A 27,963-nucleotide genomic window follows, 5' to 3' on the forward strand; every position below is an offset into this window, starting at 1 on the left:
AAAGATATAAAAGAGACCTCAGGAGCAACTTTTTCACACAGAGGGTTGTACGTGTATGGAATGAGCTGCCAGAGGAAGTGGTGGAGGCTGGTACAATGACAACATTTAAAAGGCATCCGGATGGGTATATGAATAGGAAGGGTTTGGAGGGATATGGGCCGGGTGCTGGCAGGTGGGACTAGATTGGGTTGGGATATCTGGTCGGCATGGACGGGTTGGACTGAAGGGTCTGTTTCCATGTTGTACATCTCAATGACTCTAAAAGAATACTCAGGAGATTTCCTCTTTGATTCCCTCAAGGGGAATCACATTGTACGTGTGCTTTCTCCAAAGTCACTTGGCTCCTCTGTGACATGACCCCTCTGCCCAAGCCAACAACTGCTCCACCGATGGTGGCCTTGGCATCATTTTGAAGACGATATAGAGTGGAGGGACTGGCATTACTTGGGCGAGCAATGCACTTTAGCTGCCTTTTGCCATGGACTGTTGATCTTGCTGATGATAAGTTGCACCTTCTAACCATATCATAGCCAGGAGATATGGGGTAGAGAGATCCCACAGCCATGCCTAACCCATGTAGACACCCATAAGCATTGCTGGAGACCAGTCGCAATGTCCTGTACTCGTTTCAGGCAATTAGAGGCCCAAGGGATGGGGAAGCAGGAAGTGGATTTAGAATAAGCTTTTAAAAAAAATCTTGGGGACGAAATTCAAATCAGCACAGACAGCACCAGATTGTCCATCTGTTAAACACCCGATTTTCCTCCTTCCCTAGTTTGCCGTCCCGCTGGTGCCCTGCTTCACTTCCACGTGTCCACGTGCTCACTTGCCGTCAGCTCCTTCCCTGATCAATTCCCTGTGCCCTCATTTAGAATGGAAGAGCATCTGTCCTGAGCAGGCCTGGCCCATTCCTCTCACCCAATACCTGCACTGAATCTTCACGCTCTGCGTGGATGGTTGTGAAAGTTTACCCACCCAGTTCCGAGGTAGCGCTATCAGCTGTCTGCCAAAGAGGGGGCCAGCTTTACAATCTGTTTGTGAAGCGTCTCCTTAAGTCCAGTCTTCACTGCTGCGAAGCACTCTCCCAATTGGACGTTCTTCACCCGCCAAGACAGGGTAAGGCTGTTCTATTAGACAGCGGTGAAGTTACAGCACATTTTTCAGCCTCTCAGTTTGCTTTCTCATGAGCTGTTGAGGTTGTTCTTGAGATTGCCAGACACACTTCAGTCACATAGAAATTTGTATCTGTGTCTCCAACCTTGGTGACTGTTTGCAGTTGAAAACCAATATCCTGGCCCACCGTTAAATATTTATCAGCACTGAGCCGCGGTTAGACTGCAAGGCGACCAGTATTGCAGACATCCTTTGCCATTGTTGCCGGCATAGTAAGTGGAAATTGTCTTTGCTGGGAATTGTCTTTCAAGCTCTGATGGCTGCACCGTTGACAGAATCTAACTTGGATTCACAGAGTGGTCTGACACCTCTTCATTTGGCTGCTCAAGAGGATCGGGTGAATGTTGCTGAAGTGCTGGTTAATCAGGGAGCTGCTATTGACCCACAGACCAAGGTACAGACTTGCCAATTTGTTCTGTTTGCTTTTAATATCACCCTTGGGCTAGGGTAATCTGGGTCCAATAGAAATGATTTAAACTATTGCATTAAAAATGTTATAAATCAGAAGCAAACACAGGGCTTGGGTATGGGGGGTGGGATGCTCTTCGGAGGGTCGGTGTGCACTCGATGGGCAAAATGACCTCTTTCCATGCTATTCTATGATCCACTCACCAACTCTCTTACTCTCTCCCTCTCCCCAACCCTCTCCCAACTCTCTCATTTATGAATATAGGAGTCTAACAATGTGCAGTGTTTCCATTTACATTGCAATAACACTTTCATGATTTTTCTTCTTGCAAATTGGAAATGTGCATCAGAAACTACCTTCGGCGTTAACATTGGTTTTAATGGAAAATATTTAGTGAGGACTTACTTTGTTTTCTTTGGAATCTTATTTTGAAAAATGAGGCATGAAGTACATTTCTGTAGCACCTTTCAGAACACCACAAAGCATTTGACAGCCATTGACGTACTTTTTGAGCATCATAATGTACGAAGGTCCAGCTGAAAGTGCAGGCAAGGCCTCAGTTTGAGTCTGATCTGTAATGCAGCCATCCCACAGCACTGCAGATTGGAGATGGACCAAGTTGCCAGGTCAAAACAAGGAGAGAAGCTTCACTAGTGGACCCCGGTGGGTGGGTTTGTTCTGTTTCAGTCGGTCTGTCAGTCCCAAGAAAATACTCTGTGACTTCAAGCATGCCGTGTTTCAGGCCTTTCATTGGAAGTATTTTTGAATCAAAATGGGATCCAGAAACTAAATTAAGTGTTGCATTTCCATCCCTGAGAGGAGTTACCTTTGCTTTCTGATTACAGATGGGTTATATTCCACTGCACGTAGCGTGTCACTATGGGAACGTGAAGATGGTCAACTTTCTGTTGCAACATAATGCCAAAGTCAATGCCAAGACAAAGGTCGGTTCACCTTCGCTGACAGCATCTACGGCTGATTTCACTCCGAGCTAACCAAACCTTTCTGAGCAGAGTTTTCTAACATGCACTCTCCTTCTTGTCCCTTACTATAGAACGGGTACACCCCTCTCCACCAGGCAGCTCAGCAAGGACACACACATATCATTAACATCCTCCTGCAACACGGCGCCTCTCCGGATGAAGTCACCATGGTAATTATCAAAAGATGTTGGTGAATTTCTTCTTTCCCTGAACATGTAAACTTCTGCTTTCACCTGACAGTCTATCATCACCCATCTTTGAGAAGGTGGCTGCCAGGATGCGGTTAACAATTCTCTCTCCACTCTCCAAAAGCAAGGAAAGACTTAACATGAACCAAAAGTTGGACTTACTGATCTCAACCATAGGGTCATATACCCCCTGTGTCAGGGTGGAGTACAGACCCTGTCAGATGCAGGTCTGTATTGACCAACAATGCTGTCTGCTGGGGGAGTGTGGTTTGGTCAGGCACATGATATCACTGAGTCTGATAAGCTTACTGTATGGCTCGTCTGTGAAGCTGTAAAAAGAATTCCATTTGCTGTGTTTCTGCCAGTGACTCCTACCTACATTCTGTACCTTTCTTCTCACTATCGCCACAAGGGCAACTTTTGTACCATCTTCAAACTTCTTAAACATGCTCGCTGCATTTCTACATCACGGATCCAATGCTGTTGCCTCTAATTTACCCATCGCTGAGATTTGGCTGATTGACTGTAGTTGCCAAGCCATCCTTCCTACCTTATTCAAACACTGGTACAACATTAGCAGACTGGAGTCAGAGAGGGTTGAACAGTGATGTTCAGGGCCTCTGTTAATTCATTCCTTTGCACTCTTGCATACATTTCATCCAGGACTGCTGGTTTATCCAGTGCCAAATTCCTTAATATTCTGTCCATTACTCTATTTATTTAATGATCACAGCCCTTCTCCTTATTACACTGTCTGCTTTCTTGAACTCTCTGTTGTGAAGACAGATGGAAATGTGTAATTACTGACTATCCACATATAGCTTACCTTCCTGGTCTCCTGTGGATCTTATCCTTCCTTCAGTTATCCTCTTATTTTTTATTTATTTAGAGTCATACATATGTACAGCACAGAAACAGATCTTTCAATCCAACTTGTCCATGCCCACCAAGTATCCTAAATTAAACTAGTCCTTTTTGCCAGCACTTGGCCCATATCCCTCTAAATCCTTCCTGTTCATGTACCCGTCCAGATGCCTTTTAAATGTTTTAATTGTACCAGCCTCCACTACTTCCTCCGGCAGCTCATTCCATACACATACCACTCGCTGCATGAGAAAGTTGCCCCTGAGGCCCCTTTTAAATCTTTTCCCTCTCACCCTAAACTTATGCCCTCTACTTCTGGACTCCCCCACCCCAGTGAAAAGACCTTGTCCATTTACCCTATCCATGCCCCTCATGATTTTATAAACCTCTATAAGGTCACCCCACAGCCTCTGATACTTCAGGGAAAACAGCCCCAGCCTATTCATCCTCTCCCCATAGCTCAAACCCTCCAACTCTGGCAAGATCCTTGTAAATCTTTTCTGAACCCTTTACAGTTTCACAACATCCTTCCTATAGCAGGGAGACCAGAATTGCAGGTAATATTCCAAAAGTGGCCCAACCAATGTCCTGTACAGCCGCAACATGACCTCCAACTCCTGTACTCAATACTCTGACCAATAAAGGAAAGCATACCAAACGCTGCCTTCACTATCCTAACTACCTGAGACTCCACATTCAAGGAACAATGAACCTGCACTCCAAGGTCAGCAACACACCCCAGGAGTGTGTTTTTGTGTCAAACAGTGTATTTATAGCACATCGTTGAGTTGCTTTCATTTCAGTGGGGTTTTTTGGTGCTCTTTATGTTTTCTAATTTCACCTCTGTGCCCTTTCTATTCTACAATACGGCACTGAGCTTTAGGCATCTTATACCAACTTTCCTCTGTGCCTTGTCCCGCCCTAATTGCTCTTTGGGCACCTTGGCCCTCTAGATTCGAGAAATGTATATTTGACCAGAGCCCTATTTCCTCCTGGGAAAGCCTTTTGCCGATCGGACACTACTCAATCTTCAAGTTGCTCCTCTCAGGGCACTTTCAGCAAATCAGGTTTCAGCTGAGTAAAAACAGAGGTCGCTGGGAAACCTCAGCAGGTCCGGCAGCATCTGTGAAGAGAAATCAGAGTTAACGTTTCAGATCTGGTGAGCCCTCCTCAGAGGTGATGGTCTCTAGGAAAATGTCGGTTTATATGCAGAAGATGGAGGTCGCAGGGGTAAGGAGTGCTAAGCAAAATTGGCCTTTCCACAAATCTAACTGAATCATGATCACTCTCATCAAAACACTCTCCACCTTCTAGATTCATTCCCTAAACTGAAGTCTGGGAGGCGACTAGATGTGTTGATGAAGTGGATGCAGTCTGAGTGGACTTCAGTAAGGTTTTTGGCAAGGTCTCACGTGTGAAACTGGTCAAGAAGCTAAGAACCTATGGTATCTGGGGCAAACTGGGTTCAAAATTGGCTTAGCGGCTGAAGGCAGAGGGTGATAATCGAAGGGTGCTTTTGTCGAAGGGAAACTGATGTTCAGTGGCGTGGAACAGGGTTCAGTGCTGGTCCTCTGGCTGTTTGTTATGTTCATTCATGATCTAGACATGAATACAAGAGGTATGGTCATAAAGTTTGCAGATAAAGTTTGCAGATAACATGAAAATTGTTAGTTTGGTAAATAGGAGGGTGAGAGTCTTTGACTACAGGATGATATAGATGGGCAGACAATGGCAAATGGAATTTAATCCTAAAATGTGTAAGATGGTGTATTTTGGGAGGACCCTTGGAAAAACTGAGGGTCAGAGGAATGTTGGTGTTCGTGTCCAGGGATCATGCTGAGTGAGGTGAAGGCCCATTGTGTTCGAGGTGAGTTAAGTGGCATTGAAATGCCCATCAGCTGTGATTGAATGGCGGAGTGGACTCGATGGATCGAATGGCCTTACTTCCACTCCTATTTCCAATGGTGTTATGGCCTTATTGATGGCAAAGGGACAAGTAGGTAAGGTAGTTAACAAAGCACATGCAATTGTTAGTCAAGGTATTGAATACAAGAGCAGGGAGGCTATGATGGAGCTATAAAAGATGTTAGTTATACCACAGCTGGAGTACAGTGTTCAGTTCTAGTCACCACACTATAGGAAGGATGTGATCGCACTAAAGAGGTTGCAGTAGAGATTCATCAGGATGTTGCCCTGGCTAGAGCGCTTCCAGTGTGAAGAGAGACCAGATAGACTGGGGTTATTTTCTTTAGAGCAGAGAAGGCTGATTGAAGTGAACAAAATTTTGAAGGACATAAGGAAGAAAGGGAGGAATGATTCCCCTTTGTTCAGGGATCAGTAACTAGGGGGCATGGCATTGAGGTAAAGGGCAGGAAGTTCAGAGAGGGTTTAAGGAAAACAAAAATTCACCCAGAGGGTTTTGAGTATGGATGTAAGTTAACTCGCTGAGCCAGTTTTGAGTATACTGGACCGCGATGTCTGTAAGGATGGTAGAAGCCAGAACTTTTAAGACATTGAAGAAGTGTTTAGATTTTCACTTGTAGCACCGTAGTACACAGATTGTGAGAGCTGGAAAATGGGACCAGTGAGGGAGGGGCTTGATGATCAGTTTAGCTCCATGGGCTTGAAGGGCCTCCTTTGTCCTGTAAACTCTATTGCTGTCCCTTGTCTTGATAGGCTTGTTACATTTGTCTCATAAAGTTCTCCTGAATGCATTTGAAGCCTTCCACACTCAGTGAGACTGACTACTTCCATGTAAATATTTGGGTCATCGAAATTCCTTACAGACACATTGTTTCTCTACATCTCTCAGGCATTGTCTTCAATATTTGCTCTTCGACCTTCCCCTCACTGCTTGGGGCTCTATATTACACTCCCAGCAGTGTCACCTCTTGTCTGTTCCTCAGCTCAACCCATTGACTCATTTGGTGCTCCTTCAGACATGTCATTCATCCTTACAGTTGCAAGTATTTACTTAACTAAGTTTGTGACCTTTCCCCCTCCTTTTAAAATTCCCTCACTCTGCTGTCTGAAAACTCTCTGAACCAAAAACGTTCAGCTGCCATTCGTGCCTGTTAAGACATGTTTCAGAAATAGTTACATGATCATATGCACAAGTAACACGCCCTGTAATTTAGTTGTACTTGAGTGATTTGTTAAAGTAAACAGGTCTTTTTGATTTTGTGTCCAGTCAGTTTAAGAGGCTGATTGAATGGAGTTACTTTTGGAACTTGTAGGTTGCTGCACATCTATCAAGCCCCACCTCTTACGAGAAGCATTACTTCCAGGTTTCATTGCTTCTAGGTTTCAATCCATACCTCCATCTCATCCGCGTCGTTTGTGAGCTTCCTTCAATTGAACTATGCGCCACTGATTAATGAAAAGCAACTTTGTTTTCTGTTTCCTGGCCTTTCTTTCCTTAACCTTCCAAGTGATTTATTTTTCTGCCATCTCTTCCAGTTTTACACTTTGCCCTTCCAAACCCTCACTCAGATACCCCTGCCAAGCGAGATATAAAACCCTTGCCAACAACACTGCTCAATGTCTCCATTGTGATCTTGGTTTCAACCCTTGGAAGGAGCAACCTTTCTAGACTCTGTCGGCTGTAAATAGAGTCATAGGCTTAGACAGTACAGAAAGTGGTCCTTCAATCCAACACACTTGTGCCGCCCAGATATCCTAAATAAATCTAGTTCCATTTGCCAGCATGTGGCCCATATTCCCCTCAACCCTTTCTATTCATGTACCCATCCAGATGCCTTTTAAATGTTGTAATTGTAAGCACTTCCACTACTTCCTCTGGCAGCTGATTCCATACACGTACCACCCTCTGTGTGAAAAAGTTGCCCCTTAGGTACATTTTAATTTTTCCCTCTAATCTTGCACCTATGCCCTCTAGTTTTGAACTCCCCTACCCTGGGGAAAAAAGACATTGGCTATTTACCCTAGCTGTGCCCCTCGAAATTTTATAAATCAATATAAGAGGAGAAAGTGAGGTCTGCAGATGCTGGAGATCAAAGTTGAAACTTTATTGCTGGAACAGCACAGCAGGTCAGGCAGCATCCAGGGAACAGGAGATTCGACGTTTCGGGCACAGGCCCTTCTTCTTCCTGAAGAAGGGCCTGTGCCCGAAACGTCGAATCTCCTGTTCCCTGGATGCTGCCTGACCTGCTGTGCTAAATCAATATAAGGTCAGCCTTCAACCACTCCAGGAATAGCCCCGGCCTATTCAGCCTCATCCTATCGCTCAAACCCTCTAATCCCAGCAAGATCATTGTAAATCTTTTCTGCACCCATTCAAGTTTCACAGCATCCTTTCTATAGCAGGCCAGAGAATTCATCCTTATGGCCTGTTCTCCCCCTGCACTGTCTCTCTGGTCATTCATTCAGCTATCCTCCTGCTTCCCTAGCACATCCACAGATTACTCCCTTTTGAGTTTCTGCTCTGTGATTTCTTTCACAGCCCCCTGCAGTCTGTGTGCAGAGCCACATCCCTCTTTCTATCTATTTCATTGGTTGGCCATGGCCCCTGGCTGCTTACTCCCGCTCCTGCACACTCAGAATGTTCTGCAGCAGCCTCAGTGACATGCCCTTGACCTTGACACTGGATCAGCAAGATGTCATGCTGGAGTCACCTTTACCACAGCAAATACACCTTTCTGCTTCCCTAATCCTATCAGTATCGCTCCCCTGACCTTACTGTTCCATCCCTGCCCAGTTAAACCCATGATATACCAACCAGGTAGAGAGTAACATTCCTTTAGGATTATTTGTCTGATCTTCCTTCCTTGTCTGTGTTGAACAAACCGATATCCATATATTGACTTAGGGAGCAAAAGATGTTGAGTCTTACAAGAGATTTATTGTCAATCTATCATTGGACGGGGAAATAATGCACTCCAGCCTCTGCGGTGCCCACCTCTCTTTGAAAGGACCAAGCTCTTAAACATAAAGTCAAGTGACAATCTGGTGGTCACCCCTTCCCTTGCTACTTGCTCACTCTAAACTTCCGAGTTTAACCCCCTGCCTAAAATTACCTTAACAAAAAGTAAACAGTGACACCCACTGTGTTACTCAATGATGTTACACCCTGAGATATTTTTGTGCTAATCATATGTTTCTGTTACTCTTAATCCCCCTCCTCTTGCCTCTTCTCAACTCCACATTCTGTGCCCAAACAGGATGTTAATAGGAAGAGGATATTTCTATGTTAGCCAGTGTGTTGATGTGCAAACATTTATTGAAAAATTCCAAGCTGGAGAGGAAAATAATGGGATAATTCTTGTATCATTATTTCCCTGAAAGATCTGTCAGCAGTAAAAATACTAGCATTCTTAGGCATGTTCCATGCAGTTTGACATGCTGTCTTGTATGTCTCTTACATGTACATCTCACACTCAGTCTCTCCTATGTCCTATGCCTTGCTGTCTCATCCTCCCAGTCTTGGACACATTCTTGGGCACTCATATGCCATCACACATTTGCAATGTTTCTTTCCACTCACTCATTCAGCTTTCACACTTACTCACACATGTACATTGTCACACTCCCTCTCTCATGCTTTCTCTCTTAAATTTTCTTACACATTCTCTCTCAGAAGTGAATATGTAACGGAGCAGACCTTCATGGCTCAATAGTCTACTCATGCCCCGAGGTCCGTTTTCCTCCTTGTTCACTCGTATATGCCTGAGTAGAGAGGAACATCATATAGGGAAGAGACCAATTTACAGAGTAACTTTGATTATCTGGTAATCAATTATCTGGCAAATTCAAAATGTCCCGATGCTCGGCTAAACTGTGTTATCCGGCATTCAATTATCCGGAATTCGATTAACCAAGCAAAGTGCTCCCTGCCCATGTCCTTTGGATAATCGAGGTCCCTCTGTCAATGTTTCTCAGTGTTTTACAGTAAAACAAACGTCCTGAAATGGGAATAGGGAAATTACGGAGTGAGGGTATTCTGTAAATGTAACAATAGACTTTTAAAGAGACACTGTTATTTTTCAAAACCGTGATGCTTCTGAGTGAAGATCCCAATTGCAGTCTCATTGTGGAATGTTGTTCTTGTTTTTAGAATGGGAATACTGCTTTAGCCATCGCTAAGAGGCTTGGTTATATCTCTGTGGTTGATACGCTGAAAGTGGTTACTGAGGAAACCTTGACGACCACAATGGTAAATTCTGTTTCTGTCTGCTTGTCTATCTGTCCATACATAATCATATTGGCTGGTACTTTGCTTAACTCAGTACCTCTTTAAATCAATGTGCTGAAGATTGAATATGGGGCGGCACGGTGGCTCAGTGGTTAGCACTGCTGCCTCACAGTACCAGGGACCCAGGTTCTATTTCAGCCTCGGGCAACTGTCTATGTGGAGTTTGCACATTCTCTCCGTGTCTGTGTGGGTTTCCTCCGGGTGCTGCAGTTTCCTCCCACAGTCCAAAGATGTGCAGGTCAGGTAAATTGGCCATTCTAAATTGCCCATAGTGTTAGGTGCATTAATAGAGGGAAATGGGTCTGGGTGGGTTACTGTTTGGAGGGTCGGTGTGGACTTGTTGGGCCGAAGGGCCTGTTTCCACACTGTAGGGAATCTAATCTAATCTAATAACACTGATCTGACATGACTGTCTCTAAAACACACACTTTTTCTCCACAGTCCGTAACAGAAAAGCATAAACTAAATGTTCCTGAAACAATGAATGAAGTTCTGGATGTATCTGATGATGAAGGTAATGTTCAAATGTTCCCTTCTGAAATTATCCCTGCTTGCAGTAAGAGGCTTACTCCAATTTCTGATGCTCATTTTCCCAGGTGTCATCGTGTGTAATAGACCAAAGAGATCTCAGGGCACAGGTTCATAGGTCCTTGAAGATGGAGTCACAGAGAGACAGAATGGTGAAGAAGGTTTTTGGCATGCTAGCTTTCATTGGTCAGAGCATTGGGTTAGGAGATGGGATGTCTTGTTGAAGCTGTAGAAAACATTGTGACATCACATTTGGAGTACAGCATGCCCTTCTGATCACCATACCACTGGAAATAATGCAGAAAAAATGTACTCGGGTGCTACCTGGACTGGAAGGTTTGAGGTATAAGGAGAGGCCGGGACTTACTGACCTGGAGCATAGTAGACTGAGGGATGACCTTATACAGGTCTATCAAATCATGAGAGGCATAGATAAGGTAGATAGCGGATAACCTTTCCCCCTGAGCAGGGGAGTCTAAAACTAGAGGGCATAGGTTTAAAGTGAGAGGGGGGGGGAGAGATACAGGAGGTCCAGAGGTGCAGCATTTTTACACTGAGGGTGTGTGTGTCTGGAACTGGCTGCCAGAGATAGTGGTGGAAGCAAGCACAATGCTGTCATTTAAGAAACATTTAGACAGGTATATGGATGGGATAGGTATGGATGGATATGGATCAAACACAGGCAAATGGCAATAGTTTTAAATTGTGAAAACTGCGCGGCATGAGTACATTGGGCTGAAGGGCCTGTTTTCATGCTGTAGGCCTCTATGACTCTGTGAGCCTGTTAATTTACTCTGCACATCAACCTAAAGACATTTGCACGGTGGCACCATGGTTAGCACTGTTGCCTCACAGCGCTGGAGACCCGGGTTCAATTCCCGCCTCAGGCGACTGTCTGTGCGGAGTTTGCACGTTCTCCCGTGTCTGCGTGGGTTTCCTCCGGGTGCTCCGGTTTCCTCCTGCCGTCCAAAGATGTGCAGGTCAGGTGAATTGGCCATGTTAAATTGCCCATAGTGTTAGGTAAGGGGTAAATGTAGGGGTATGGGTGGGTTGCGCTTCGGAGGGTCGGTGTGGACTTGTTGGGCCGAAGGGCCTGTTTCCACACTGTTAAGTAATCTAATCTTAAAAAAAAAAATTTTAGAAATGAAACAAGTGTAGTATTTGAGGTCAGGGCTTGTCGTCTTATGTTATCCTTTCAAGAATGTAATGCCATGATTCCCTAGTTCTGCGTTGCCAATTGGATTTCAAATAATGTCAGCTGAGGTTGAAGACTATTGAGCGTAGACCCTGCCTAGTGCCCAATCAGGGGGAGCTCAGCTTGGTCCCTAGCTAATGCTGACTTAGCTCTTCAGGAACAATCAGTACATTAGGTCATAGTGCCTCTGGTCTGGAGAATGTTCGATAAACCAGCACCCCTGCTCTTTCTCTGCATCCTTGTTCCTCTCCTTGTTTCTCCGTTGTTTTCTGAATATTACTCTGTCCTAACATGAGCCTTTTCCCCATGACCCACTGCCACATTTCTGCTTTGTCAGTGACCTTAAACCTGAAGATATTGCTTCAAGGTGTCATGCTTTTTTGGCTGAGTTTTGCAAAGCATCACAACATGAATTCTAATGAATATGTTCTTCTGTGAGCTCAGTGATGTCTAATATTTTTTACACCCTGGCCTTATTTTTACAAAAGTAGGGTTGAAATGATTTTGGTCACATCTGGTAATATATGGTCATCTTTATTCAAACCATGCAGTTCATAAAGCCAGTGTTCCTGAATTTGTCAGTGAAGCTGAGTCTTTGTCAGATGCTGATGAAGGTACTTGTTCTTTCTTACTGTGACAATTTAACAATGTAACGCTTCCTTGTTCGAACCCATCACTAACGCACTGACTTCACTTCCATCCTGCCTGCCCGGGTCCTGCTTGCTGTACCTGAATCCTTGTAAACCATTAACCTGAACATGTGAAGGGCTGGAATCATACTGAGTGTGAGCTGCTCACACTGCTTGCTGGTGGTGACGGGAGAACATTAATCGTCGGAAAACTGCAACTCGACTTAACAAACCTTTCTATCCAGCGGCATCATTACAGTTAAACATTAACATGTGCTCTTCCATGAGAGGCTGTGAATGCATTTGCCAGTATTGCTTGGAAATGCTAAGCTCTGGGTAGACTTTTCAAGAAACTACCAATCTTCAGTTTGTATTTTGGAAGGTGGCATTTCTGAAAGAGTGAACTTAAACAATGCTGCAGGTGAAATTAATGCCCTTAGGGTCAAGTTCACCTGAAAGCACACCTCCAGTTAATATCATTGTGGAAGCAGGTCATTCAGCCCATCGAATCCACTCCGAGACTTGCTCTATCCCTGTATTCCTGCATTTCCCATGGCTAATCCGCCTAGCCTGTATATCCCTGCCCATCACTATGAGCAATTTAGCATGGTCAGTTCACCTGACCTTGCCACCTTTGGATTATGGGAGGAAACCGGAGCAGCCGGAGGAAACCCACACAGACACGGGGAGAACGTGCAAACTCCACACGGACAGTCACCCCGAGGCTGGAATCGAACCCAGTTTCCTGGCGCTCTGAGGCAGCAGTGCTAACCACTGAGCCACTTTGCAGCTCAGGCCTTAGCCATATCCTTGAGCTTGTGAAATTTGACCATCTCAAGTGTTCTGAGTTTGACTGTCCCTGATAATCCCGAACTTGACGATGCTCTTTTAAATTCTCTCATGGGGTTTGGGCATCGCTGGCAAGGGCAGCATTTGTTGACTGTCCCTAATTGCCCTTGAACTGAGGTCAGTCATTTCCCAGGGCAGTAAGGAGTCACCCACATTGCTGTGGGTCAGGAGTCCCACGTACGCCAGTCCGGGTAAGGACAACAGATTTCCTTCCTTAAAAGGACATGAGTGAAGAAGTTGGGTTTTTGCAATAATCAGTAATCATGGCCAGCTTTGCTGAGGCTACTTTCCTCTTAAGCTTTATTTGTTTAAATTTCAGTGGCTGTTGTGATAGGAATTGAACCCTTTCCCCACAGTATTCACCTGAGTTTCTGGATTATAATTCCCGAGACATTACCACTGCGGAGATTGTAATGAGGTCAGCCAGCTGGGCATCACAGAATGAGAGTTCCCTGACCGAGGGCTGTTAATCTGGTCCAATCAGGGAGCCCTGGCTGACATAAAGGGATGTGCTTAAGGGATATTGAGCCCCTGAGTGTCTGACTCCGTGAAAGGCAGTGCTGTTGTCAAAAGCTACGCTTTTGCAAATAAAGGATGATTGGTGATGACATGCTGGCCTCTAAACAGCCATTTCCAACCACTGCACTGAGAGAAAATGGGTGATGTCACATCATAGCAATATCTCACCAGCCCTGGCTTGATCTTCAGGTCTGAGGGAGGTCTGAACCCAGACTGATCCTACAGTCATAGGGCTCAATAGCTGAGGTAGCCACTGACACATTTTACACCAATGAATGTTATACCATGAGTGGCCTCAAAATCAAAACTGGAATGTAAAGGGGCAGGAGTGACTGAAGCACATGAATTGGAATTGGCCTGATGATTGCTTCAGTTATTGCCATCCTTTTCTGAATGAGGCCCTCAAATATATTGGGCACAACTATTTATAGATGTAGACAGAGGCTGATGCCACCTTCAGCTGTTGGCAGCCACCTGAATCTTGGTCTAACCCAGTGTAATGTTACACATCATTTGGGAACTGAAATTTGCCATGGCTGTGCCCACTTTGTCGAACAGACCCCACCGCTCCCATTTCTACTGCAAGATAAGCAATTAAAATCACTGTAAGGATTTCGGATGCTGATTTTAAAAACCCCACCGCTCCCATTTCTACTGCAAGATAAGCAAATAAAATCACTGTCAGGATTTCGGATGCTGATTTTAAAAACGGGGTGGGGAGGGCAGGCTGATGGAATTCATAGGGTGACTGGACAGGAGCAGTTGCTCCCAAATGGGCAAGAAGGGGCTATGTATATCACGGAAGCACACACTGTCCACGTGAATCCAAATGGAAATGGGCAAGATAAATATGGGTGACAAGTAGAGTAAGGTATGTATTGTTCTGCAATTCAGCATGTACAAAGTAGGAAATGTGTTAACCATCTTCAAGTGAAGTATTAGAAATAAGGATTGAGTTATGGAAATTGTATTGTAGGTTTAGTTGGAGGTACTGCAGGAAGGAATTTACAGAACAACATCACAAGGGGTTCCCCAAGTGATGACCAGTGAACAACAGTGACACTCCAGATTGACCTTGGAATTGTTGGTCATATTATAAACCAGCAGCATCTCTCTTCAAAGTTCCCAACATTGCGACTGAGGTTTTGGTCATGGTTCATGAGGAAAGTTATTGTTGGTTGCTAAGAAGGATGGGCGTCATTGACATAAATCCCAGAATCGTTCCTACTTTCTGCAGCCGTGCAACACTCCAAGAACCCGGTGTTCCTCCAGTTCTTCTCTGCTGGGCAACCCTGCCTTCCTTCAGTCATGTCATTCCTTCAGATGTGTAGCTCTAAGCTCACTGTCTCTCCATATCTCATTCCTCCTGTAAGACCTATTAAAAACCCACCACTTTGATCAAGCTGTTGGTCCTAATGTGACTTCTAGTGGCCTAGTGTTTACATGTTATAGTCTGATTTGTCGTGTATAATTAGCCATTGTCTATGAGAAGCCATTGGAATTTCTGGTCACTGCAGTTCTGTGCACCGTTGTCATGCCCTTGTTTTGTTTCTGACGTTCTCCACTCATCTAGCCCTCCTCCAAACTGGACCTGCTCTTTCCCCACCTTTCACCCTCTATTGTCACCAACACCAGACTCTTGGCTTTTCCAACAGTCATACTTTCTGTAAAGCCACGCCTTCACCTCAGTCAAAAGCCTGTGAGATGCTGAAAGTCCTGCTTGTCTGGCTACTCTGCTGTGGAATGGTTTCCAACATGTATCAATGCAAGTAATTGTTGCCACTGTTCTATTTCCAGACACATTAATAGGTGTGGTGGTAGGTTGGCCACAAACAGTTCAAACAGGAGCGCAGGAAGTCTTTGTAAAAATTAACTGACTCACTGCACACAGAATGGTGGATTCAGACCAGAATTCATGATGTGGAGAGTCCTAGCCGGTTGGCACTCACCTGGGCATGTCCTCACTACACCCGTTGTCAGACCTTTCTCCACAAGCACAGCCTGTGAAAGCCATTGGCTGCAAGTCATCCGATTGTCACAATCAGACTTGTATGTTCAGCTACTGCTCATGTCACTGGGGGCTCTCTGACTGACAGAAAGAAGAGTCATTTGCTCATGCTCCGACCCTGCCCCATTGCCAAGCACTCCCCTGTACTGCCACCTTAAGGGAGATAGAGTGAGACTGTTCCATTGCCTTGAAGGCCATCAAGGACATTAACTGCATGCTGGAGCACAATGTCTGTGTAGCTGCAGTGTGAATGCTTAAAGTGTGACCCGGGACCTATGTCTCTCAGCACTCAGTGCAGCTTGCTCCAAGACCGTTACAATGAGAGACTACCCCCTGGATGTGAGTCATAAAGTCCTGTGCAAGGCTTCAGATCTTGTAAAGTGTCACACACACTACCAAATGACTCCAAAGATAGTAATTTTGTGCAGGAAGCCTGGGAGGTCTGAAGCTAAGGGGTTGAAGTTCAATGATCAGCTTCCACATGTTGCAATGCTCTGATTCGCCTGTTGCAATGCTCCTCACTATGATGCACATCCCAGCACTGGGGATTTCAATGAGTGCCACAAATTGCTAGCTCCTTCTGTGGCCTTGAAAGCAACAACATATTCTCCTTGTTCACGAGACGTGAACATTGCTGGTGAGGACAGGATTTAATGCTCACTAGCTAAGTGTCCTGGAGAACTTCACATGCAAGAGGAGGCAAACAAGATGATATTTCCTCCATTTCTAACTCATGTTTTGGTTTTGTGCCGTTGGAATTGCTGGGGAAGATGGTGAAGGAGTCGGAATGATGGACTAATATCAATTCCTGAGGAGAAAGTGAGGTCTGCAGATGCTGGAGATCAGAGATGGAAATGTGTTGCTGGAAAAGCGCAGCAGGTCAGGCAGCATCTAGGGAACAGGAGAATCGACATTTCGGGCATTAGCCCTGTCTAATATCAATTCCTGTCTGAAAACAGCTGCTGTTTACTCATCCCAATTTTATCACTGAAGGCAGACTCCCCTGTGTAACCAGCACTCAGTGCTGCTTTGTCACTTGGAGTTGCTAAAACAGAGTGCAGTTTTACAAATATATTCTCACAATGTGGAAAGCTGCACTGATGGAGAACCAGTCAAGGTCTCTTGAAGCCCAGTCACAAACCACAGACAGAGTTCTTGATGTGTGGGAGGGCAAACTCAGGCAGACTAGTCACTGGGACAGGCGTTTGGTGTCATGTCAGGATCCAGTGGATCTATATTACAGGCAATGCTGCATCCAAAACCCTGAATGGCTAGTCACTTCCCTCCTGCTGCATGTGTTTAGGAGCCACCACTGGTATTCCTGACTTAAATCCTCTGGTCAAAAAGAATTCCGCACTTGGTCTTTCCAAGTCTGCTGCGTGTAATCCTGCCTTGAATAGTAAATCACACTTTTGGACTACCATTCACCAGAAAATTAACCAACTCAGTTCTATCAATATTCTGTTCGGCACGGTGGCACAGTGATTAGCACTGCTGCCTCACAGCGCCAGAGACCCAGGTTCAATTCCCGCCTCAGGCGACTGACTGTGTGGAGTTTACACATTCTACCCGTGTCCGCGTGGGTTTCCTCCCACAGTCCAAAGATGTGCAGGTCAGGTGAATTGGCCATGCTAAAATTGCCCGTAAATGGGTAAATATAGGGGTATGGGTGGGTTGTGCTTCGGCGGATCGGTGTGGACTTGTTGGGCTGAAGGGCCTGTTTCCACACTGTAAGTAATCTAATCTAATCTAAGCATAGGTCAGAGATTAGGAATTCTGCAACTGTAACTCACCAAAGCCTGTCCACCATCTCCAAGATGCAAGTCAGGAGTGTGATAGAATACTCCCCATTTGCCTGGATGGGTGCAGCTCCAACAACACTCAAGAAGCTCAATGCCAACCAGGACAAAGCAGCCCACTTGATTGGCACTGCATTGCCCCACCTTTAATGTTTGTTTACCCCACCACCAACACAGAGCGTACCAAATACAAAATCCGCTGCTGCCATTTGCCAAGCAACCTTCAAAAGCACTTGCTGAATTGGCAACCTCCGCTAGATGGAGGTTTTAGATACATTGAAGATCACCCTCTGAAAGTTCCCCTCCAAGCTGCACACCATCCTGCCTTGGAAATATATTGCAGTTCCTTCACTGTCACTGACTCACTGGAACTCCTTCCTGTTAGCACTACGGACTATAGCAGTTCTAGAACATGACTGGCTGCAAAATCTGTTTGGGTGTTGTGGTGTACATGGGTTTCCAAAAAGCTTTGATGAAGTGCCCCATAATTAGCTTGTCCCCAGCACTGAAAGCCTTGAATAAAAGGGAATGTGCTGGCAAGTCAAAGTTGACTGGGGGATTGTGCACAAAGTAATGGTCCAGACTAGGGATACTACAGAGTTCCCTAGGAGTCAGTACCAAGGCCAGGGCTTTACTTGACATTTGTTCGTGACATAGATTTCAATGTACAGACCACAATTTCAAAATTTGAACATGACTTGGAAGTACAGTGAGGAGGATAGTGGTAAACTTCAAGAAGGACAGAGACAGACTGATGGCTGGGTGAGCTTGTGGCTGTTGCAGTTTAACACAGAGGAGTGATGTGTTGCGTTTTGCTCAGAAGAACGAAAAGGAAAACAAACAATGGTATTATTCCAGTTGACTGCTGCTAGCATTTTGTGGGATATGCCAGCGCGATCAGTATGTGGTACTGGGGAAGGGGAGTTTGGGTTAGTTCACAATCCACCTTTGTCTTTTCTTTATCTTGGGCCTGTCTAGTGAAAAGTGGTAGAGGATGCACCACAGTGGAATATCGACAGAAGAGGCACCATTCTTGATTAATAAATGGATTTACAGCTTGATAGCAAGAAGTACAACCACATTAGGTCAGGCATTAGTCATAGTACCTTAGGGAGTTGGTACAGCCACATCTGCTCCTTCTGAAAGCTGGAGTAGAACCTTCCACCTCCACTCACAGACTGTGCAAAACTTTAATAGAATCAGTGGAATCGATGTAACAGGAACATAATCCCTTTGGAACCAATCCCCTCTCAATAACAGAAACTAAAGGCAACTTGTTGGCTGATACTTCACCTGAAGCCTTTTCTTGGTAACTTTTCCCAATGCCTTTCATTCTCTGGGTCCCAATCCCACCTCAACTGGGTCTGGAATCAAACCAACATTGTTGCGATTATTCTGAACCACATGTTAACTATCTCGCCAACTAAGCCGCCTTTGAAACTTAAAGGATACATTTAGAAAAGGGAGGGGAAGAGGAGGGAAACCAATTGTTTAAGGGGGCAGGGCAAAATGTTGTTGAAGAGCCCATTAGGATCCTGGGCTTTATAAATTGAGATAAAATACAAGAATGAAAAACGTGGTCGTAGACTGAACACTTCATCCACCAACTTCAGGAAGGTTAAAGAGAGGGTGTGGAAAATTAACAAGGGTGAGGGACTAAGTTACAAATGCAGATTGAACAGGCAAGGGCTGCTGTCCTTGGGGAAGAGAAGGTAGGAGATTTGACTGAGGTCTTTAAAATCATGACAAGTCTAGAGTGTGAAGGAAACGGTTCCTTTCAACAGAAATATCACAAAGAAGAGAACACAGATTTCTAGTGAATGGGCAAAAGAGCCAGCAGCCACATGAGAATGTATATTTCACACCCTGAGCTATCTGGGTGTGGAATGCATTACCTGAGAGTGTGATGGAGGAAGCTTTAAACATGGTTTTCTGAAGGAAATTGGAGAACCACTAATGGCTGGAGGACAGAGTGAATGTAAATGTTTTGCGTTTACAGGGCAGCGACAAGACAGTGGGTTGAGCTAAATTTCTCTTTGGAACAAGCCAGCTGGACTCTATAGACCAAATGGCCTCCTTCTGTGCTCTAGCCATTGTGGTTCCTTACACTGTATCCCTCCATGACATTGCCATATTTCCCCACCTCCAGCATTCCCCAGCCTTACAACCAGGCAGAGATCTCGGTGCTCTTGCTTTGATGCCCCAATGGTGGCAGTGTCCTGGATCCTAAGCACTGGGATTTCCACCTGAAATACTCTCCACCACCACACTCTCTCTCTCTCTCTCTCTCAATCTCTCTCTCTCTTTCTTGAGGCTGTTTCTTTCTATCTCTTCCTTTTGCTCCTCCATCATAATATCTCTTCATCAAGGCTCAGTGACAACTCTTGTTTCATAATTCTCACATGAAGCACCCTGGGGACATTTTTCTAATTTACAGGTGCTATGTAAATGCACATTGCTTTGAACTGAGGGACAAAACCAGGTGGTGATGGAGTGATATGTCACATACAAGTCGGAGCAGGGCTCGGGCATTTGGTCCCTTAAATCTGCCCTGACAATCTGTACACAAATGGTTAAACTGCCTCAACTATTTCTTTCATGCCAACTCAGCATAGCTACCAGCTCCGGAATATTTTGAAAGATTATCTCATCCTCTTTAAACATTCAGTGATCGAAAAGAAATTCCCAGATGGTCGGTATGGACTCAATGGACTGAATGGCCTGCTTCCGCACTGCAGGGATTCTGTGATCTCAGTTTTAAATGAGTGTCCCCTCATTCTGTAATGAAGTCCCCTAGTTTGGGATTCCCTAGCTAGTGGAAGTGTTTCCTCCACATTTAGCCTTTGGTAGTTGTACCAAACTGATTGACAAAGTGTTCTTTGCAGGAATTAGGAGTGGGAGTAGGCAATTGAACCCTTCGAGCCCACTCCGCCATTTAACATGATCATGATTGATCTTATCCTGGCCTCAACTCCACCTTCCTGCCTTCTCCCCATAGCCCTTTGTCCTGCTTTCCATCAGAAACCTATCTATTTCCTTCTTGATTCTGTTGATTTGATTCTGCCTCCACTGCATCCTGGGACAGAGACGTCCACAGATCCACAGCCCTCTGAGAGGAATAGTTTCTGCTCAGCTCAGTTTTGAAAGTACCTCCTCTCAGTCTGTATCTATGACCTGTTGTTTGAGACTGTCCCACAAAGTGGGGAGCAACCCCTTTGGCGTTTTATATTCCTCAATCAGATTCACCCCCCCCCCATTCTTCTGAACTCCAGCTAGTGTGTGTCCACATCTCTCCTCATTTGACTTTGGAAGAATAAAGCAGCTGGAAAATTGATTGAGGGTTGCCAATGTTCCAGGAGCAAACAATCAGTCTCTAGATGCTGCGGTGTGGAGGAGAAACGTGGCCACGATCATTAAAACTGATTCATCTTGTTATTTTCTTTGACCATTTGTCTTTACCGGACTGTGGTACAGTGGTTCAGTGGTTAGCACTGCTGCCTCACAGCGCCAGGGACCCGGGTTTGATTCCAGTGTGGAGTTTGCACATTCTCCCCTGTGTCTGCATGGGTTACTTCCGGGTGTTCCGATTTCCTCCAACAAGTCAAAGCTGTGCAGGTCAGGTGGATTAGCCATGCTAAGTTGACCACAGTGTTCATAGATGTGCAGGTTAGGAGGATTAGCAGGGGTTACAAGGGTGGGTAAGAACAGGATGCTGTTTAGAGGGGTCGATGTGGACTCGATGGGCCTAATGGTCAGCTCCCACACTTTTCGGGATTCGAAAGGACTGAGAGTGAAGGTGGTGGAGCCTGCTATCTGTACAGCATTTAAGAATTGGGTAATGCAACCGATTGGCCTCCAATATTTCAGCGTGTATCAGCTGAGCAATGGTTGGAAAGCCAGCCTCATCATGTGAGGAAGCTTCCAGGAGGATGTTGAAACACAGTTGATCTCCCTAAATCTCAATCTCGCAGGCTTTCACATGAGAATGACACCGAGCATGTTCGGGATGGGTGGCTTTCAGTTGGTGGACATCCCAAAATAAGGAAGGGCTGAGGTGGGATTGGGATTAATTTGGGAGACAACGAGATATTATCCGAGAGTTGAAATCACTGCAGGGCCGTTTCCTTGTTGTTTTCCAATGGAAACGCCAGCCCAGCACAGCAACGGGGCGGAATCTGCGTTAACCCGGATAAATATTTGGAGTGGGCAGCTGCTGAGAATTAGACTTGTCTGTGAGTGATGCATATCCTGGTGACTTCATTGCCCCCCACCCCCCCTTTCAGAGTGTCTTTGTTTGAGTGTGGAACATCGGTGTGAGACAAGCAAGTATCCTTTTACAGAGTAGGGGAGGCTCAACTCAGTGCTGACTAATTCAGAAAATATGTGCACTGCGATTGGGGTTCCTGCGCACACTTGGGAACTGCTGTCTTTTGTAACCCCCCTTCTTCTCAGTGCCCCCCTCCCCTTGTCTGTCTGTCTGTCTGTGTGCTTTATTTCCTTCCCCAGTCTATAAGATGCACAGTGCTGTGTCTGAGAGGTAAGCACGCCCCCCAGCTCAGCTTGTGTTGTTGAGATTTGGAGGCAGTGTATCCAGCGCTCGATCGCCAGGGAAGGGAGGGTTTTTAAAGGGGGGGGGGGGGGTGGATTGGAAGGATCAACTCCAGGAGCGATCACCAGGTCAGAGGGTAGGGCGGGGGGTGAAGAAACAAAACCGGAGAAGAGTTTTTGCAGCTCGCTGGGGGAGATGACTTCCCGAACGTGTAAGGGTCTCTCTCCCTGTCTCTGTCTGTTCTCTCTCGCTGTGGAGCTTGCAATTGTGGAGTGCTCCGGGCTTATTTGCAGGTTTGGGTGGAAATGTGATTTTGCAAAGTTTGTAATTTTGTTACTGACTGTCCAATTCTTGCAGTCCCTGTCCATTTCCTAGACTCTATGTGTGCGTGTCTAATCGAGTAGGGTGTGTGAGCATGGAGCTACTTTGAAAACTTCCAAGTTTTTTCCAAGATGCTCCGTGTCGACAGTGAAGACATTCCCACATTAATCCAGCTCTGTGCATGAGATTCACCCCCTCCCCTCCCCTCCCCTCCAAGTCGGTACTACAGTAATACTCCCAGAGGCTTCTGAACACATCTGAATCTGTTGTTGTGTGAAATGTGCCCCCCCCCCCCATGCAGTCTGCAACCTCCGAGGGCTCCCCTCCCGATTCCAGCTGATTGCAAGTCCCCAGTGCTGACTCAGCAGTAATACGCCCCCCTCCTCCATCCCACCCAACCCGAACCCTGGTCCTGCACACAGCCCTCAGCGATATCCAGCAAAGCAGGCACCAACCGGCTCGGAGTGAAAGCTGAGCTCCGTTTAGTTTCCCAGGCATCAGGTGGTTCAAGGTCGGTGGAAGGCTGTTTGTTCGGATTCACTGCTCGGTCAGAGTGGGAGGGACAGTGCAGACGGGCAGATCGGTCTGGGAGGGCAGGGTAACTGTGAGAAACCACCGAGACAATGGCCAAGCAGAATGGAATCCTTCTGGACAGATGGCCAATAGCCAGTCAGGACCAATATAAATACTGTCCTTCAGAAACGGAGGCAGAAATCCCAAGGACAGGAGACTCTTCTGGCACTGTGGTACAGAGCACTGGGTTTCTGTGTCACTGTGGTACAGAGCACTGGGCTTCTGTGACGGAGGCAGAAATCCCAAGGACAGGAGACTCTTCTGGCACTGTGGTACAGAGCACTGGGCTTCTGTGTCACTGGTACAGGAGCGCTGTGTTTCTGTGTCACTGTGGTACAGAGCACTGGGCTTCTGTGTCACTGGTACAGGAGCGCTGTGTTTCTGTGTGACTGTGGTACAGAGCACTGGGCTACTGTGTCACTGTGGTACAGAGCACTGGGCTTCTGTGTCACTGTGGTACAGGAGCGCTGTGTTTCTGTGTGACTGTGGTACAGAGCACTGGGTTTCTGTGTCACTGTGGTACAGAGCACTGGGTTTCTGTGTCACTGTGGTACAGGAGCGCTGGGTTTCTGTGTCCCTGTGGTATAGGAGCACTGGGTGTCTGTGTCTGTGTGATACTGGAGCACTGGGTTTCTGTGTGACTGTGGTACAGGAGCACTGGGTTTCTGTGTGACTGTGGTACAGAACACTGGGTTTCTGTGTCACTGTGGTACAGAGCACTGGGTTTCTGTGTCACTGTGGTACAGGAGCGCTGTGTTTCTGTGTCACTGTGGTATAGGAGCACAGGGTGTCTGTCTGTGTGATACTGGAGCACTGGGTTTCTGTGTGACTGTGGTACAGAATACTGGGTTTCTGTGTCACTGTGGTACAGAGCATTGGGTTTCTGTGTCACTGTGATACAGGAGCGCTGGGTTTCTGTGTCACTGTGATACAGGAGCACTGGGTTTCTGTGTCACTGGTACAGGAGCCCTGGGTTTCTGTGTCACTGTGATACAGGAGCGCTGGGTTTCTGTGTCACTGTGGTACAGGAGCACTGTGTTTCTGTGTCACTGTGGTACAGGAGAACTGTGTTTCTGTGTCACTGTGAAAAAGGAGCGCTGGGTTTCTGTGTCACTGTGGTACAGGAGCACTGGGCCTCTGTGTCCGTGTGATACAGGAGCGCTGGGTTTCTGTGTGACTGTCGTACAGGAGCACTGGGTTTCTGTGTCACTGTGGTACAGGAGCACTGTGTTTCTGTGTCACTGTGATACAGGAGCGCAGGGTTCTGTGTCACTGTGGTACAGGAGCACATGGTTTCTGTGTCACTGTGGTACAGGAGCACTGTGTTTCTGTGTGACTGTGGTACTGGAGCACTGTGTTTCTGTGTCACTGTGGTACAGGAGCACTGGGTTTCTGTGTCACTGTGGAAAAGGAGCGCTGTGTTTCTGTGTCATTGTGGTACAGGAGCCCAGTGTTTCTGTGTCACTGTGGTACAGGAGCGCTGGGTTTCTGTGTCATTGTGGTACATGAGCACTGTGTTTCTGTGTCACTGTGGTACAGGAGCACTGGGTTTTGTGTCACTGTGGTACAGGAGCACTGTGTTTCTGTGTGACTGTGGTACAGGAGCACTGTGTTTCTGTGTGACTGTGGTACAGGAGCACTGGGTTTCTGTGTCACTGTGGAAAAGGAGCGCTGTGTTTCTGTGTCACTATGGTAGAGGAGCACTGGGCTTCAGTGTCACTGTGGTACAGGAGCACTGGGTTTCTGTGTCACTGTGGTACAGGAGCACTGGGTTTCTGTGTCACTGTGATACAGGAGCCCTGGATTTCTGTGTCACTGTGATACAGGAACACTGGGTTTCTGTGTCACTGTGGTACAGGAGCGCTGGGTTTCTGTGTCACTGTGGTACAGGAGCCCTGGGTTTCTGTGTCACTGTGAGACAGGAGCGCTGGGTTTCTGTGTCACTGTGGTACATGAGCACTGTGTTTCTGTGTCACTGTGGTATGGGAGCACTGTGTTTCTGTGTCACTGTGGTATGGGAGCGCTGGGTTTCTGTGTCACTGTGGTACAGGAGCCCTGGGTTTCTGTGTCACTGTGATACAGAAGCGCTGGGTTTCTGTGTGACTGTGGTACAGAGGAGCTTGGTTTCTGTGTCACTGTGACACTGGAGCCCTGGGTTTCTGTGTCACTATGGTACTGGAGCGCTGGATTACTGTGTCACTGTGATACTGGAGCCCTGGGTTTCTGTGTCACTATGGTACTGGAGCGCTGGATTACTGTGTCACTGTGATACTGGAGCCCTGGGTTTCTGTGTCACTATGGTACTGGAGCGCTGGATTACTGTGTCACTGTGATACTGGAGCCCTGGGTTTCTGTGTCACTATGGTACTGGAGCGCTGGATTACTGTGTCACTGTGATACTGGAGCCCTGGGTTTCTGTGTCACTATGGTACTGGAGCGCTGGATTACTGTGTCACTGTGATACTGGAGCCCTGGGTTTCTGTGTCACTATGGTACTGGAGCGCTTGGTTTCTGTGTCACTGTGACACTGGAGCCCTGGGTTTCTGTGTCACTATGGTACTGGAGCGCTGGATTACTGTGTCACTGTGATACTGGAGCCCTGGGTTTCTGTGTCACTGTGGTACAGGAGCACTGTGTTTCTGTGTCACTGTGGTACAGGAGCCATGGGTTTCTGTGTCACTGTGATACAGGAGCGCTGGGTTTCTGTGCCACTGTGATACAGGAGCACTGTGTTTCTGTGTCACTGTGGTACAGGAGCGCTGGGTTTCTGTGTCACTGTGGTACAGGAGCCCAGGGTTTCTGTGTCACTGTGATACAGGAGCCCAGGGTTTCTGTGTCACTGTGGTGCAGGAGCGCTGGGTTTCTGTGTCACTGTGATACAGGAGCGCTGGGTTTCTGTGTCACTGTGATCCAGGAACACTGGGATTCTGTGTCACTGTGGTACAGGAGCACTGTGTTTCTGTTTCACTGTGGTACAGGGGAGCTGGGTTTCTGTGTTACTGTGATACAGTAGAGCTGGGTTTCTGTGTCACTGTGGTACAGGAGCGCTTGGTTTCTTTGTCACTGTGGTACAGGAGCGCTGGGTTTCTGTGTCACTGTGATACAGAAGCGCTGGGTTTCTGTGTGACTGTGGTACAGGGGTGCTGGGTTTCTGTGTCACTGTGATACTGGAGTGCTGGGTTCCTGGGTCACTCTGATACTGGAGCGCTGGGTTTCTGTGTGACTGTGGTACAGAGGAGCTAGGTTTCTGTGTCACTGTGACACTGGAGCCCTGGGTTTCTGTGTCACTATGGTACTGTAGCGCTGGATTACTGTGTCACTGTGATACTGGAGCCCTGGATTTCTGTGTCACTGTGATACTGGAGCACTGGGTTTCTGTGTCACTGTGATACAGGAGCACTGGGGTTCTGTGTCACTGTGATACTGGAGCGCTGGGTTTCTGTGTCACTGTGATACAGGAGCACTGGGTTTCTGTGTCACTGTGATACTGGAGCGCTGGGGTTCTGTGTCACTGTGATACAGTAGAACTGGGTTTCCATGACAATGTGGGAGCTCTGGGTTTACATGTCAATGTGTCCTACTGAAGCCTCTTTTGATTTGTCTGTCTCTGTTGTTGTTGCCAGGTGATGATGCGATGACTGGCGACACAGATAAATACCTTGGCCCCCAGGATCTGAAAGAATTGGGAGATGATTCACTGCCTGTGGAAGGAAACATGAGCTATATGGGTTTCAGCCTGGGAGCTCGATCCGCAAGGTAAGGAACTTTACACTGTTTCCTTTTCGGCACATGGGCCGGCATGCCTGGCAGCACCAATACCTTTTCGAAAAATGAAGTACTTAACTATTTAGCAACTATCAATTCTGAAGTTTGTCTTTTTTACATGCTTGTGGGTGTTTCTGTCAAGGCCACTGTTTGGCACTCAGTCCAAATTGCTCTCAGGATGGTTGTGATTGGTGAACATGCATATCATTTCCCCTGCCTGATGTGGGACTGTCAATCAGGATAATTGCTGTGAAACTGAGCATGTTCATTAATCGGTCACTTTGCGGTAAAATTAGGCTTTCTCGGGTAGAGATGCAGAACTGTACTGTGGATGTTTTCAATTTCCCAAGTGTTCTACACTAAACAGACTTGGACATAAAGCACTGCCCAGGAATAGGTTAATGGAAACCTACAATTAACCATGTTGTTGATTCAGTGTTTTCCTCAATAAACAGCTGCAAATCAACACTCCTGGGCATCTCTTTTTTCATAATTCATTTATTCGCACCTGGAGACTGTTTCAAAATACACATTAAAACTGCTCGATATTAATTCTAGCAGTCGGAACATTAAACATTTTACAGCCGTCGCTGTCTTTAAATCAGGCAAGCACTCGCTGTCCAGCATGCATCCCGTTTCTTGATCAGCTGCAAACAATGTGATTTGTCCTCATTCAGAACCTCCTGCTTGTCCATAAACCCCCAGCAGCATTTCAATACTACTCTGTCATTCACTGTTTGAGATTGTATTTTCTTTTCCCTTGCATTACTTAAAATGTTCTCGGGAGCTGAAAGATTAATTCACATGCTTTCTGACCCCAATATGCCTGTTTCTCATTTCCAAACAAAAACCATTCATAAAATTCAGCCATTTGTTTATTTAAGTTGCAGGTTAAAACGAAGTTGCAGTGTATTTACAGTGTCTGTGGAACACAGAAAACATTAAAATAGCACAATGCGCTGTTTACTAAACAGCATGCCAGTTAATATTTAAGGAATCACATCCAGATTGAAACGTTTGAGGCTTGAATCCAAAATGTTTCCCAAAACAAGACGCATTCCTTTAATGCACAGCTTCAGGTGTTAGGATGTTATGTCCTCATAAGGAACGCAAGAAGCAGAGTTGGCTGTTCAGCCCCTTGGCTTAGTTGCACAATTCTATCACACATGGCTGATCTACATATTCATCCCATTTACCCCTGCCCTGGTTCTCTCATTCCTAACATCTTAAGGTCTAACAAAAATCAATCAACCTGTTTCTCAGTTGCTTTTTGGTGGAGATCATTTCCAGATTTGAATTAAATTAGCTTTATTGTCACATGTACTCATTTATGGCACCAGATCCCTGAGTACAAATACTTTGGGATGGGGGTGGTAGAGGGAAATCAGAAAAATAAAGAA

At 46.2% G+C, this 27,963-nt stretch overlaps 1 protein-coding gene across 8 annotated transcripts in view; it reads left to right on the forward strand.

Annotated features, from left to right (window-relative positions):
* The window catches only part of ank3b (ankyrin 3b), a 737,210-nt gene that overhangs the window by 580,764 nt on the left and 128,483 nt on the right, over positions 1-27,963 (forward strand). For 6 of the 8 annotated variants that reach the window (XM_043712330.1, XM_043712329.1, XM_043712328.1 and 3 more), the window contains exons 19-25: positions 1,469-1,567; positions 2,428-2,526; positions 2,637-2,735; positions 9,691-9,789; positions 10,270-10,342; positions 12,103-12,165; positions 26,422-26,554. In XM_043712330.1, the coding sequence (XP_043568265.1) occupies positions 1,469-1,567; positions 2,428-2,526; positions 2,637-2,735; positions 9,691-9,789; positions 10,270-10,342; positions 12,103-12,165; positions 26,422-26,554 (665 nt within the window). Of the gene's footprint in view, positions 1-1,468; positions 1,568-2,427; positions 2,527-2,636; positions 2,736-9,690; positions 9,790-10,269; positions 10,343-12,102; positions 12,166-21,690; positions 21,893-22,104; positions 22,198-26,421; positions 26,555-27,963 lie in introns of those variants that run through there. The other 2 variants (XM_043712335.1, XM_043712336.1) reach the window with 2 other exon arrangements.

This window comes from Chiloscyllium plagiosum, chromosome 22 (assembly GCF_004010195.1).
Source record: "Chiloscyllium plagiosum isolate BGI_BamShark_2017 chromosome 22, ASM401019v2, whole genome shotgun sequence".
In the NCBI taxonomy this organism is placed as follows: domain Eukaryota; kingdom Metazoa; phylum Chordata; class Chondrichthyes; order Orectolobiformes; family Hemiscylliidae; genus Chiloscyllium; species Chiloscyllium plagiosum.